General features: G+C 42.3%; 1 protein-coding gene across 1 annotated transcript in view; it reads right to left on the reverse strand.

The window, feature by feature from the left end:
• The window catches only part of AP1M2 (adaptor related protein complex 1 subunit mu 2), a 570,094-nt gene that overhangs the window by 225,880 nt on the left and 329,657 nt on the right, over positions 1-14,557 (reverse strand). Inside the window, exon 7 of the mRNA XM_044084760.1 lies at positions 11,389-11,531. Within this exon, the coding sequence (XP_043940695.1) occupies positions 11,389-11,531 (143 nt within the window). The remainder of the gene's footprint in view (positions 1-11,388; positions 11,532-14,557) is intronic.

Genomic DNA, 14,557 nt, shown 5'->3' on the forward strand with positions numbered 1-14,557 from the left:
CTTCCTGGCAAAAATCCTAAATCTTCAAGATTTTGTTGCATATTTGGTATCTATACATATATCCCCCACTGTTTCTTCAGGAGCGGCCTTAGGTCAACTGGTGCCCTAGGCAAAAGAGCTCCACAGTGCCCCCCACCATACCACCCAGTGCCCCCATCCTAGTCTACCTACACCAAATAAATACTGGAAAAGTGCCCCTACTAGAGCGGCGCCCTAGGCTTTCTAACCTCCACTGATTAATTCCTATAGTTATCATGCAATATTTTATATGTCTTACTAATTATCCCTTTTAACAGCAGCTTTTGTTCTAGATTCAAATAAAAGCTCAGCCAGGGTAGGGCTTTCATTTTGGATTCCCATATCCCTTTCTCTTTGTCTATACTCTTATATTCATTTCTGATAAGGAAGGCGATCACTAGCCTGCAATCCAAATGTCTTCTTGGCATTTTCCCATTCTATTACCTTTCCTTCTCTAATTATTGTTCACAGTACATTGGTTCCTTTGCCACATTTCTCCAGTAAATTCCAGCCCCGTCTTGTCTATTTTCTTTACTTTATTTGTTATTAATTTAGCTGCACAGTAACATATCCTATTTACTTCTGTTACACTGCATGGATCTCTATAAACAGTTCTAATTTTTTTGTTCATTTGTTTATCAAACTTCTAACTTTTTGGATTTTATTTACTTTCTGTAATCTATTTCTTTCATTGATCTTGATATGTCTGTCCATCTCTATTAAATCAAGCAACTCTTCTCAGAGATCATTTTCTTCTAAACTAAGGGCACATTCTTTGTTCTCCATTTCCTGCGGGCATTCTATAGAAAGTTCCAGAGCATCTTCCTGTGCCCACATTCTGTTCAGTTTCATCCTGTGTCATCCGCTGCTCTTTCATGTGGGAACTTTTTGTCCTATCACTCCACAACAGTGACTGTGTCAGTGTTTCTACTGTTTCCTGTTTCTTCCCTTGCTGCGCAGTTCCAACTGCACTTTTGTACTAGTTTCCTATGGAATGATCCAAAGTATCTTTATAATGACAACTGATCAGATGTTTCCCTCTCTACTAGTTTATCCTTAATTTGGGGATCTATTGCTCTATCCTGCTGTGATATTATCAGAGTTAGATTTTCTATATTAAATCCTTCACTTTGCAGGTAATCTATAACCCCAGTTTCTACTTCTATAATTTCTCCATTACTAATCCTCTTTTCTGCTTTTCCTCTTTATTTTCTTATTTTTTATATTGTAATTTTTTTTTTCCATATTCTGATGCCTTTGCCTTTATTTCTCTTCAAATATCTTTGGTGCTGCTCTTTTTGTTTTGATTAGTTTTGCATTCTCCTTTGCATAAATATTGCACCATATTAAATCTCTTTTTCTTTCTCATGTCTGTATTTCTTCAGATGTCTCCTGCTCCTCCTGTTTCTCCTTCCTTGGGGGGGGGCTCGTTATTCCATGATGTTGTGATATAACCTGTGTTCATAGGTAAGTACTAGGCTATCGGCCCTGGGGCCTATACAAGCCCAGCTAAAAAGGTACCCTGGCTTTTGCCACCCAAGAAAATTATTTTCCTGTGCCCCTGTCCAGCAGAGCCACAGAGGTGGTCCCCGGGGTGAATTTCCTATTTCCCATCCAATCATCAAGATTTTTCTTGAAGAGTGCTAATGAGGAGCTTTGTTTGATATAGACAGGTAGTTTATTCCAGAGTATGGGAAGTCTCTGGGAGAGGAATCTATCCCTCCGGCATGTTCTGTTTATTGTGGTGACAAGGTTTAGGTCCCTAGAGCATGTAGCTCGGAGGGATTGGGATTTCTTTAAGTGGAGCATGTCCAACAGCTCTGGGTTTGACATAGCTTTGTATGTTAGGCAGAGATCACCTCTGAGTAGGCGATATGTGTTGGACTTTCTACACTAAACCCTTCACTTTGCAGGTATTCCATAACTTCAACTTCTATTTTTTAAACTTCTACTTGACTAATCTTCTGTTCTACCTTCCATCTTTGTGATCTTATTTTTTGTATCGTGAATGTTTCCTTATCTGGATGCCTTTGCCTGTATTTCTCTTTTAATATCTTTGGGGCTGCTTTTTTGTACTGATTAATTTGGCTTTCTCATGTACCATATCGGATCTCCGTTTCTTTCCATGTCCACGTTTCTTTTTTATACTTTTCAAAAATCTCTAGATTTTGTTCGTTATATTTTCGCACTTCCTCCGTTGCTTCTTTTTCCAAAAGGCCCAAGGTTTCTTGGTCTATATAATGTTTTTCATAAATCTGTTGTATTAATGAACACAAAATTTTATTTGAAGCTTCTGACGGTTTTTCTTATGGAAGTATTTTTCTTTCCTCTAATTTTTCTTTTAATAATTTTGTATATCTTCTTCCTGGAAATTCTGGGCTTCTTGCATAATAACAACAATACACAATTTCTTTTGTATCTTCAGTAGTCCAATCTATCATCTTTATGACTCTTTTTTTGGCCTATTAATTTTTGTGATTTTTGTGGACTACTACTTCCTTCTACAACAGGGGGGCCATCCTCCCCTGGGTGTGGCCTAACCCCATTGTAGGAATGTTGCCGTGTTTTGAGGATTCTACACTGTCATTTTTGTCCATTCCTAGCACCAGTGTGCCTAGCAGGATTGGGCACTTTTTTATCCTGGATCTTGCACATCCCGCTATCTTTTTCATTTTTTTACATATGTCTGTCCATGATATAAGCCATATAAAATACCAGCTTTATATCAGTCATCTTGGTGAGATTTGTGAAAAACAGGGCCCACCTTGTGAAGGTGTTCAGCAAGACTTGAGGATGAATTCAGTTCCAGCTATACTACTCTCCTTTGCTTGCTGATTTAACATCTCTACACCTGGACCCCTGGCTCAGTGTATGTGGCTCCATTTACAATTAGTTCTGCATATTGATGTATACTGCTTTTGAGGTTGCAGACATAGATAAGAAAGCCTTAGGATTTTCCTTGTCCTGGGAGACTATTTTTACCTCAAATTTGGCTTTGATAGATTTAATATGCCCTCTGAGTTGTTCATTTAGCTTGATACAAGATTGTTTATCCTGCTGGGTGTTGCATCTTAGTTTTGCCATGACTCTCTTCCTTTTGTTATACAACCAAATGATGTTGGTATTCCACCAGGGTGAGTTGTTTTTTGAGGTTGTTTTCTGCTTTCCTGATCAACACAGCTGTCTCTATGCATTTATTAACATGATTTTACAGGGTCTCTGAACAATTCCACACAGGCAGCTGTGTTCTCACAGTCTGGGGTGGGCTTGACATTTTTCCAGGTTATCCCTTAATAATAGGGAGTTTGTTTTAGAATAGTTCCTAAATATTCCAGGGTTAGCAGGAGTCCTAGATTTTATTTTTACTTCAAAGGAGATGGCTTTATGGCCTGACCTCACCAGGGAGGATACTACACTGGTAGCGATGGTGGAGGGGTACAGTGCTCTCCCACGTTAATGAGGACCAAAGCCAGTATGTTTGCATCCCTAGTGGATATTAAGACCATCTGGTCCATGGTGTTTGTGTTGACAAAATTCCGGAATTTCTTGTCCAGCAAGTTTGTGATCATGTAGGATTCCCATTTTATAGCGAGGTAGTTAAAGTCATGGATAAATATGGTACTGGGTTGCACGATGAGTGTATCCAGTGTATGTGTTATGGGTTTCCAAGGTGATGGAGGGGGACCTATAGCCTGCAAGGATATGGTATGGGACTTTGCCTACAGTAATTTGGACGCAGAGAACTTGAAATGCATCAACCTATTTGACCAGCCTTGAGGTATGTTTGTTTCTGATGTAACTTGAGACACCTCCAACCTTTAGTTCTTGTATGTGCAGTAGCTGGTCTAAATGTGTGGAAGGCATTGTAGCCCTGCACTGTCAGGGTGATCTCTGTGGGTCTAAACTATGTCTTGGTAACTGCATAAAAGTATGCATTTCCTAGGGTAAGGAGAGCTTGGAGGGAATGGAGTTTCTTGTTTACAATTCCAGCATTTAGATTTTATAGAGCTGGTTTTGCTATGTGAGAAGGTTGGACAGTTTGAAATTCTTAAAAAAGGCACAAGAGAAGACAGTTTTTAGACAATATTTAAAATCCTAGACGGGAGCTGTACAAACCATCAATGGGCAAGCTGAGTATTCTGCTGTTAATATTTACCGACCTAAACGAGTCTGCTGGCCATATCCTCCCACTGTGACAATGTACTCTCTTGGAGTAATACCAAAAACTAAGCCAATTATTAAAGTCAACCATCTTCTTTTCACATTGTGACATCATCCTTGCAGAAGATAAAATGTTGGCCAATGTTAGGCTCACACCAGCCTGGGACTCATAGTCCCAGAGCTCCATCATGTCTCTCTCTTCATATAGCCCAGGGAGGTATGTCTCAGGTTATTTACATCCATATGGACTATGACTGAGTCATACTGGTACAAGTGGTCCAATGACCTGAGTGCATGCTTAACATGATGAATCCTGCCCCTGATAACCAACTGACCATGATTTTCTCCTTACTCAGCCTGGTGACTGGAACATCTGCATGTCTCACACCGGAGTTGCCAATGACCAGAATGTTGGGTTTTGTGGTGACTTACCTTTTGGGCTTAGAAGTTATGATATGGCTGTATGTGTTGTGGTGGGTGTTGTTTTGGTGGAGTGCTTTTGGTTCTGCTGAAGATATCTGTTATAGGTGCAATGGCTGGAAGGTATTTGGGGTTTAGAAAGATTACATTTAAGAGCTTCAGCATATGTGGGTCTATGTGTCTGATCCTTACTGTCTGTTGATAGAATATTTGTATGTGACAGCTTTGATTCCAGAGACATTCTGTAATTACATCTCTCTCAAAGTATCAGACTGTTTAAGATTAGTTGGTTGCTAGTAAACATGAGGCAACTGCTACATTGCCTTAGAACACCTATATCCATCAGGATGGCTGTGGAGATAGCAGGACAGTTCATATCCACTGTTACTGGCCCCTTTTTACTTGATCAGAAGGTTGCTGAAGCAGTATAGAATAAAAACAGGAGTATCTAATGTTTGTGAGCTCTGTGGAAATGAGACAACACCTGCAAAAATCCTGAAAACCTGACTTTATACAGGCGCAGAAACTGGCTAAACATACAAAGTAGCCTTGTGGCCAGTCAGTGGGTCACACTTGAACTTATTTGTCTATGATTCCCAGCTCAGCACAGACCCAGCCTCTCCTCACCCCTGCCCCCAACAGTAGAACACAGTTCTGAGTCTCCTTAATGTAAAATCACAAAGACAAAGCACAAAGGTGAGGACCAAAACCACAAATAACTGACTTAACCAGGAAACATTCTAATAAAAATTACTCGAGAGTGCAGGAGCCAGCAATGAAGTGAGCGAAATGCAATGGCACTTTATGACAATAAAGTAGAACAAAATATAACAAATAATATGAAAATACAGCAGTAGCACAGTGGAAATATGTTATACAAGTACAAAAATGACCAGAAGGACTTATCTTGCGCTTGGACTGTGCTGGATGTAAGCCTAGTTCTCTGGCAACAGCAGTGTGGTCACCAAAAGTTTGTGAGCTCTGTGGAAATGAGCCAAGCCAAGTAGTGTTTCTTAAAGGCACTAAGGGGGACTCCAGCCCTGTACCTTCCTACTTCCACAGAGTTTATAGTGCTCTACCCCCCCCCCCCCAATCACCATAACATAAATGCTATCAAACAAGGACAGTTTCAAGCTACTACAAGTAGAAACATATAGAATAGCAATGTCACAGAGGAGAACTCAGGCATGGTACTAAAACACAGGAAGGAAGGAATGCCACAGAGGAGAACTCAGGCATGGTACTAAGACATGGGAAGGAAGGAATGCCACAGAGGAGAACTCAGGCATGGCACTAAGACACAGGAAGGAAGGAATCCCACAGAGGAGAACTCGGGCATGGCACTAAAACACAGGAAGGAAGGAATGCCACAGAGGAGAACTCAGGCATGGTACTAAGACATGGGAAGGAAGGAATGCCACAGAGGAGAACTCAGGCATGGCACTAAAACACAGGAAGGAAGGAATGCCACAGAGGAGAACTCGGGCATGGCACTAAAACACAGGAAGGAAGGAATGCCACAGAGGAGAACTCAGGCATGGTACTAAGACATGGGAAGGAAGGAATGCCACAGAGGAGAACTCAGGCATGGCACTAAGACACAGGAAGGAAGGAATGTCACAGAGGAGAACTCAGGAATGGTACTAAAACACAGGAAGGAAGGAATGCCACAGAGGAGAACTCGGGCATGGCACTAAAACACAGGAAGGAAGGAATGCCACAGAGGAGAACTCAGGCATGGCACTAAGACACAGGAAGGAAGGAATGTCACAGAGGAGAACTCAGGAATGGTACTAAAACACAGGAAGGAAGGAATGCCACAGAGGAGAACACGGGCATGGCACTAAAACACAGGAAGGAAGGAATGCCACAGAGGAGAACTCAGGCATGGTACTAAGATGCAGGAAGGAAGGAATGCCACAGAGGAGAACTCGGGCATGGCACTAAAACACAGGAAGGAAGGAATGTCACAGAGGAGAACTCAGGAATGGTACTAAAACACAGGAAGGAAGGAATGCCACAGAGGAGTACTCAGGCATGGTACTAAGACATGGGAAGGAAGGAATGCCACAGAGGAGAACTCGGGCATGGTATTAAAACACAGGAAGGAAGGAATGCCACAGAGGAGAACTCAGGAATGGTACTAAGACACATGAAGGAAGGAATGCCACAGAGGAGAACTCAGGAATGGTACTAAGACACATGAAGGAATGCCACAGAGGAGAACTCAGGAATGGTACTAAGACACATGAAGGAATGCCACAGAGGAGAACTCGGGCATGGTACTAAGACATGGGAAGGAAGGCATGCCATAGAGGAGAACTCAGGCATGGTGCTAAGACACAAATGATAGAAGCTCTGCAACAAATCTTAGCGATGCACATAAGACTCCAAATGCCAGTCTGCTCTGCTTCAACAGATCAATAAAACATGGTGGAGAGACAGATTTATTCCACAGCATCTCCATCAGCTATGGAATAGATTTCCTTCAGCTTAAACACTGAAATACACCATCTTCCTTCAACAGATCTGAATAATTCAATACGTATTCATAAACCCACCCTGGGTCTTCCTTGAAGTGGGAGGTACAGTCTAGGGTAGGAACTGGTAAGGTATAATTGTTGTTGGACTCAATAGCCTTAAATTTTCTATGATTCCACACCATAAAACACAGAAATGCAAAACATTATGAAAACTGTTTAAATGGAAGGATTAATGAAACTCGCTTGTTATAGAAACAAGAAAAGTACCAAAGTATCAACTCATTCGACAATTATTACAAAAACATGGAGAATAAGAACCATATCATCTAGGCAGGAACAGGCAGTTCAGGTGCCTGCCACCTCTACTTAAGAATTATGAACTATCACTGAAAATGGCATTATTCCTATAGTTTTCAGTAAAGTAAATAAAAATAGTTTTATGTTCTTGTTAATGTTTCTGTTTTTTTTTTTTTTTTTTTGCTTGCAGGTTTGTTCCCTTATATCCTGAGTGGCTCAACCATTTGGGAATTTGATTCCCCCACCCTAGTTGTCATCGTAACTAATATGACCATTCCTGGTGTAAACAGTGCAGACACATATGCCACAGTGATCAGAACGCAATAAGAAGAAAAGGTATAACTGCTGTGACAGTTCCTACAAACGGATCCACAAGAATTAACTCAGTGTACAGAATCCTCCTGAAGATCAGCTGAAACAGGAGGGGGTTACATGTATAACTATTATTCATCTTCTGTCCCAAATTCACTAATGAGAGATTACAGATCTCCCTGCAGAACATGTCACCATCACGTGGGAACAAGCCTGTAAGAAAAGGGTCTATGTCAAATAATCGAACTTCCAAAATTTCGAACACTATAAGTTCGAACTTGGAAGTTCGAACTGTGATAACATCGAAACTTCAGACCAGAAAATTTATTCCCAGGGAAAAAATTTGCTGTTCCGAAAAACACACATACAACACAAGCACACCAAAAACCTTATAAACCTACAAAAAAGCTTACATAAACAACTATCTATGCACTAACCTTAACCCAAACCCTAACCCTAAGGTCAGTCACTATCGCACACTTACCTTACCCACACCCTAACCCTAAAGTCCGTCACTATCGCATACTTACTTTACCCTCACCCTAATCCTAAAGTCCATCACTATCGCACACTTACCTTACCCCGCACCCTAACCCTAAAGTCCATCACTATCGCACACTTACCTTACCCGCACCCTAACCTCAACGTCCGTCACAATCGCACACTTACCTTAACCCGTTCCGTAACTTTCGCACCACGGAGGAGAAAATGTCGAAGCCGCAGAAAGAGCCAGCCAAATTCTTTCCCTGGGAAAGATTTTGAATTTCTGCGACTTCGACATTTTCAACTTTCGAACTTCCAAGTTCGAATTTCTAGTGTTCGAACTTGTGAAAGTTCGATTACATGACATAGACCCTAAGAAAATTAGGTCCCTTAGCATTTTGTCATCTGCCTGTCTTGGAAAGGAGCAGTACCATTACAAATGTACTCAGTTATGAATTCAAGGAGTGCATATGTGTCCCCTAAAGTCAGAGGGGTGTGTAGGCATATGTGTCCCCTAAAGTCAGAGGGTTGTGTAGGCATATGTGTCCCCTAAAGTCAGAGGGTTGTGTAGGCATATGTGTCCCCTAAGGTCAGAGGGTTGTGTAGGCATATGTGTCCCCTAAAGTCAGAGGGTTGTGTAGGCATATGTGTCCCCTAAGGTCAGAGGGTTGTGTAGGCATATGTGTCCCCTAAAGTCAGAGGGTTGTGTAGGCATATGTGTCCCCTAAAGTCAGAGGGTTGTGTAGGCATATGTGTCCCCTAAGGTCAGAGGGTTGTGTAGGCATATGTGTCCCCTAAAGTCAGAGGGTTGTGTAGGCATATGTGTCCCCTAAGGTCAGAGGGTTGTGTAGGCATATGTGTCCCCTAAAGTCAGAGGGTTGTGTAGGCATATGTGTCCCCTAAAGTCAGAGGGTTGTGTAGGCATATGTGTCCCCTAAGGTCAGAGAGTTGTGTAGGCAAATGTGTCCCCTAAAGTCAGAGGGTTGTGTAGGCATATGTGTCCCCTAAAGTCAGAGGGTTGTGTAGGCATATGTGTCCCCTAAAGTCAGAGGGTTGTGTAGGCATATGTGTCCCCTAAAGTCAGAGGGTTGTGTAGGCATATGTGTCCCCTAAAGTCAGAGGGTTGTGTAGGCATATGTGTCCCCTAAAATTCAGAGGGTTGTGTAGGCATATGTGTCCCCTAAGGTCAGAGGGTTGTGTAGGCATATGTGTCCCCTAAAGTCAGAGGGTTGTGTAGGCATATGTGTCCCCTAAAATTCAGAGGGTTGTGTAGGCATATGTGTCCCCTAAAGTCAGGGGGTTGTGTAGGCATATGTGTCCCCTAAAGTCAGAGGGTTGTGTAGGCATATGTGTCCCCTAAAGTCAGAGGGTTGTGTAGGCATATGTGTCCCCTAAAGTCAGGGGGTTGTGTAGGCATACGTGTCCCCTAAAGTCAGGGGGTTGTGTAGGCATACGTGTCCCCTAAAGTCAGAGGGTTGTGTAGGCATACGTGTCCCCTAAAGTCAGAGGGTTGTGTAGGCATACGTGTCCCCTAAAGTCAGAGGGTTGTGTAGGCATATGTGTCCCCTAAAGTCAGAGGGTTGTGTAGGCATACGTGTCCCCTAAAGTCAGAGGGTTGTGTAGGCATACGTGTCCCCTAGAGTCAGAGGGTTGTGTAGGCATACGTGCCCCCTAAAGTCAGAGGGTTGTCTAGGCATATGTGTCCCCTAAAGTCAGAGGGTTGTGTAGGCATATGTGTCCCCTAAAGTCAGAGGGTTGTGTAGGCATATGTGTCCCCTAAAGTCAGGGGGTTGTGTAGGCATATGTGCCCCCTAAAGTCAGGGGGTTGTGTAGGCATATGTGTCCCCTAAAGTCAGAGGGTTGTGTAGGCATATGTATCCCCTAAAGTCAGGGGGTTGTGTAGGCATATGTGTCCCCTAAAGTCAGGGGGATGTGTAGGCATACGTGTCCCCTAAAGTCAGGGGGTTGTGTAGGCATATGTGCCCCCTAAAGTCAGGGGGTTGTGTAGGCATATGTGTCCCCTAAAGTGCTGACAATAATGACGGCGTAATGTAGAGTCACAGGTGTCTCATTTGGCACTGGGTGCTGCCCCTTGATCTGATGTGCCTCAATGCTAGGTTGAGGAAAAAAAAATGCTCCAATCTCAGATCTGCTGCTGCTCCTTCCCTCGGAAACAGGAACTCCAGGTCCTAATGTCCTCATGCTCTACTGCTCGCCCTCATTTGTACATGAGGAGCAAATAAAAATTAAAAAAACACATAAATGAAAAATAAACATATCTGCCAGTCACACTCGCAACACATTGTGCCCAGGGTGGCTGGCCACTTCTCCTTGCTCTAACTACACTTCTAGGGTAATGCTCCACATGCTACATATTTTCATATACTTTGGGACTGTCCCAATGTAAAGGTCACACCCACTGTAAAGGTCACAACCAATGTAAAGGTCACACACAATGAGCTGCACAATCTTCTCACTCATACACAAGGTTCTAGTACCTTCTTATCTGGTATTAGCCACTTACTTGTTCTAAAGTGTCTTAAAGTAGATTAATACAACTTTTATTTGTTTTCATCCTGTGAAATTATTTTATTTAAAATAATGGAAACAGGTCCTCCCTCATAGGTGTGTAGAAGAGCCTCTCATTCAACTTAAACTATCAGCTTGAATGTGTTGCATTACTATAAGACGGTTTGTCAAGTTTAACCTTTCCTGGATTTATTTGAAGAACGTTTCTTTACTACAGGTAAGAATTCTACTTGGCACTGCAAGTTGCCTCGATGAATGCATTGTGTACTGATGGATTAAATGGCAAGAACTTCTTCTTGATTCTGTTTATAACAATATTTGCTAATTGTGCAATCTAATTCCCCTTAAAGCAGCCAGAAATATCTAGTTCTTGTGCATTAACTGAAATGTAATTACTTAATATAACATGCATACATACATACATCCATGGATAACTAAACATTTTTCGAGTGTCCTTGTATTCTTTTCCAACCATAAGTGGATTCTGTGTGACTGAGCAAGTCACTTCATCAGACAGTCATTCCTGATTACCCCAAAAAGAGATCTGTGCATTGTCTGTTTACTTGGTTAACAAATGAATAAAAGATAGATAAATAAATATAAACAAATAAATAATTGTACACAAAGTAATATAGTAGTATAAAATGTTCAACACAAAAAAGTCATAGAAAAAAATTACACTTACATGAGTGTTGAGCCTGTATGACATGAGCTCAAAGTCGCCATCAGGTGGAACAAATGAGATGGTGCGGTCATTTTCAAATCGTGACAGCCGCACGCACTGGTGAAACTTCACATCCTCCATCTCCACAGATTTATTTTTCGATCCTGAAGTAGTGAAATATGCAAAATGAACTTCAGAAGTTGCAATATGTATATCCGATCACCCTTTTTGTTTTACTAATTTGGTAGTATTTGAATATGGCAGTCAAAATGAAAACAATAATATGGTTACAAATTCACTGTTAGGACTCTCTTGCCTATGATAAAACAGAAACAGAAGCAGAAACAAAAATTAGTTTTCAGAGCAAAGCAGAAAACAAGGAATGACTCAAATGCAACAAAAACCTGCAAATATTTACTGGCCTCTACATAAGTTGGTTAGAAGCCATAGTGCCCCCTTGAGTTCAGAATAAGTTGCCACTATCTGCCATTTACCTATCAGCTGCTGGTTGACAGAGATCATGGGGTAACTTGTTTAGGCCAGAAGGAATTGACTGGTGCACATGTGGCATAAAGTTATAGAGGCCATCAGTGACACTACATGCCAACTCACCACTAATACATTAGGGCCACAATCTGAAATGCCAAGAATAGCAGGATAATGAATAACCCTACCTAAAATGAGGAATAAATGTTTAGGCAGAAAAATTTGCATTCTCTCCAGGAAGGCCAGACTTGGGCTCAGCAGGTATTCTTTACACAGTAAGATAATGGTAGCCTGGAAAGAAGAAGCATGCATCAGATTCAAGTGCAGCTACAAATGCTACAAACAGTAGAAAGTACTGCACCCGCTGAATAGGATCCCCAAAGTCTGCTTTTCCTTAGGCCTGATAAGCCCAAATAACTAAATGACTTATCCATGAAGCATATATTACTGGTGTACACGTAAATATATGTAAGGCACATTGGATGAAACTTTTTTAGGCAAGGTTCAAATTACAAACTCACCACCGTAACAGAAACAGACAAGCAAAAACTGAGGATAATGCTACTCAATGCTAGAAGTCTAAATCTCAAAATGTACTCACTCAAGGCACTCCTTAAAATGGAGAACATTGATATCTGTGCAGTGACTGAGACCTAGTTCAATGCTCTAGAGAGCACCCCTGCATTACCAGACTAACTCATACCACACTTTTCGGCCAGAAAGGCGGAGGTGTGTCCATATTCATTAAGAATATCCACACCTCCAGGCTAGTTGTGCAGCATAATGCATCCAAGGTTATCCAAGTGCAACAAACTCTGGGCAAAACTGCAATCCAAACTGTAGCTTGCTACAGATCCCCCACCATGCCCCAGGATTCCCACTCCTCTTTTCTTGATATACTGGAAATATTAGGGTTCAACCAAACACCCTAATAATGGACAATTTCAACTACCCCACCATCAACTGGGCAAACTACTCATGTACCAACTCCACTGCTCAATGTTTTTTGGAATTCATAAATTGCAATCCCTGGATCAACTTATCCACACCCCCACCAGGGGCAACAATATCCTAGACCTAGTCATTACCAACATGAGTGACCAGTGTTCCACACCTGAAATCAACTCCTCATTGGTCAGATCTGACCATAAGCTAATCATCCTAGATATCCGCATCCGGACCCCCTCCCCCCACCATTAAGGAAACCATGGTAAAAAAATTTTCCAAAGCCAACTTCATGCTTCTTAAGAAAGAAGTGGCGAACTTCATGACACCCATGCAAATGGACAACACAGTTACAACTGCTGAATCCTACACAAATGCACTCTATAAGCGCTTACACGAGTGCATGGATCGTGCTATCCCAAACGGAACAAAGATGCTATCCTCCAAAAAAGAAGCCAATCTGGTGGTCCCCTGCCATAAACAAACTCTACAACAGAAGGAAGAAACTGTTGCAAAAGAGAGTAAAATCCCATGAGTGGAGGAGCTTCCTGGTCAGCCTCAGTAAGAAGCTGAGATCCCTTATAAGATCCTCCAAAGCTGGCTAAGAAAACAAAATCGCCATTGATTGTAAGGGCTACCACAAAGCATTCTATAGCTATGTCAAGAATCTCAGTGGCACCACCCAAATCTGCTATGAGTTACAGCATAACAGCACAAAAATTACAGAACCAACTGATATTGCCAACATCCTGGCAGACAGGTTCAGTGCTAACTTTACCCCCCTCTGCCCCTCTAAAGGGCCCATATCTATACAGGAAGAATGCAGAGTCCCTGTAATCACATCTATGCAGGTAAAAGCTGCACCCTCTAAAACCAAAAACACAGCATCCATGGGACTGGACAACATCCCAGTTTGCGTTTTACACGAACTTCAGAACTGGCTCCCCACCTAAGCACCATGTTCAGTCATAGTCTCACCTCAGGCTTTGTGCCCACTGAATGGCTCACAGCAACAGTTATCCCACTCCACAAAGGGAGAGCCACCACTGATCCTGGGAACTATCTCCCTATTAGCCTGACAAGCCTGGTCTGCAAGTCCATGGAACGTATCATCATGGAACTCATAAACAAAGACATTGGTAACCTTCAAACTCTGGACCCCACCCAGTTTGGGTTTGTGAAAGGTAGATCATGCCTTCTGAACCTGATCGGCTTCTTTGAGGCAATCACCAAAGCCGTAGACGAGGGTAAGGTGGTTCACACAGCCTATCCTGACCTTGCGAAGGCTTTCGACACCATCCCCCATTCTGGAATTACAGCTAAACTCACTAAACTAGGTATAAATCCCTATGTCAGAAAATGGGTTGCCAACTGGCTCACTGACAGAAACCACACTGTAAAAGTTGCAGACTCCAAATCTGACTTGAAACCAGTGACAAGTGGAGTACCACAGGGTTCAGTCCTGGGACCTCTCCTGTTTGGTATCTACTTCTCTGAAGTACAGGCTAACACAGAAGGCCTCTGGCTAATGAAGTTCGCAGATGACTGCAAACTAGGAGCCATATTCAAGTCCCCAAATGATGTGGACATCCTACAGAAGGGCCTCACTGAGACAGATGCCTGGTGTCAGAGGCATGGCCTCAAGCTCAATGCCAAAAAGTGCATTGTCACCCCCTTTGGTAAAAACTCTGTACCCATGAACTACCACATAAATGGCAGTCTACTTAATGCTGAATGTGTGATAAGAGACCTTGGGACC

The sequence above is a fragment of the Protopterus annectens genome, chromosome 9.part0 (genome assembly GCF_019279795.1).
Source record: "Protopterus annectens isolate FY-2018-M chromosome 9.part0, PAN1.0, whole genome shotgun sequence".
NCBI lineage: Eukaryota > Metazoa > Chordata > Ceratodontiformes > Protopteridae > Protopterus > Protopterus annectens.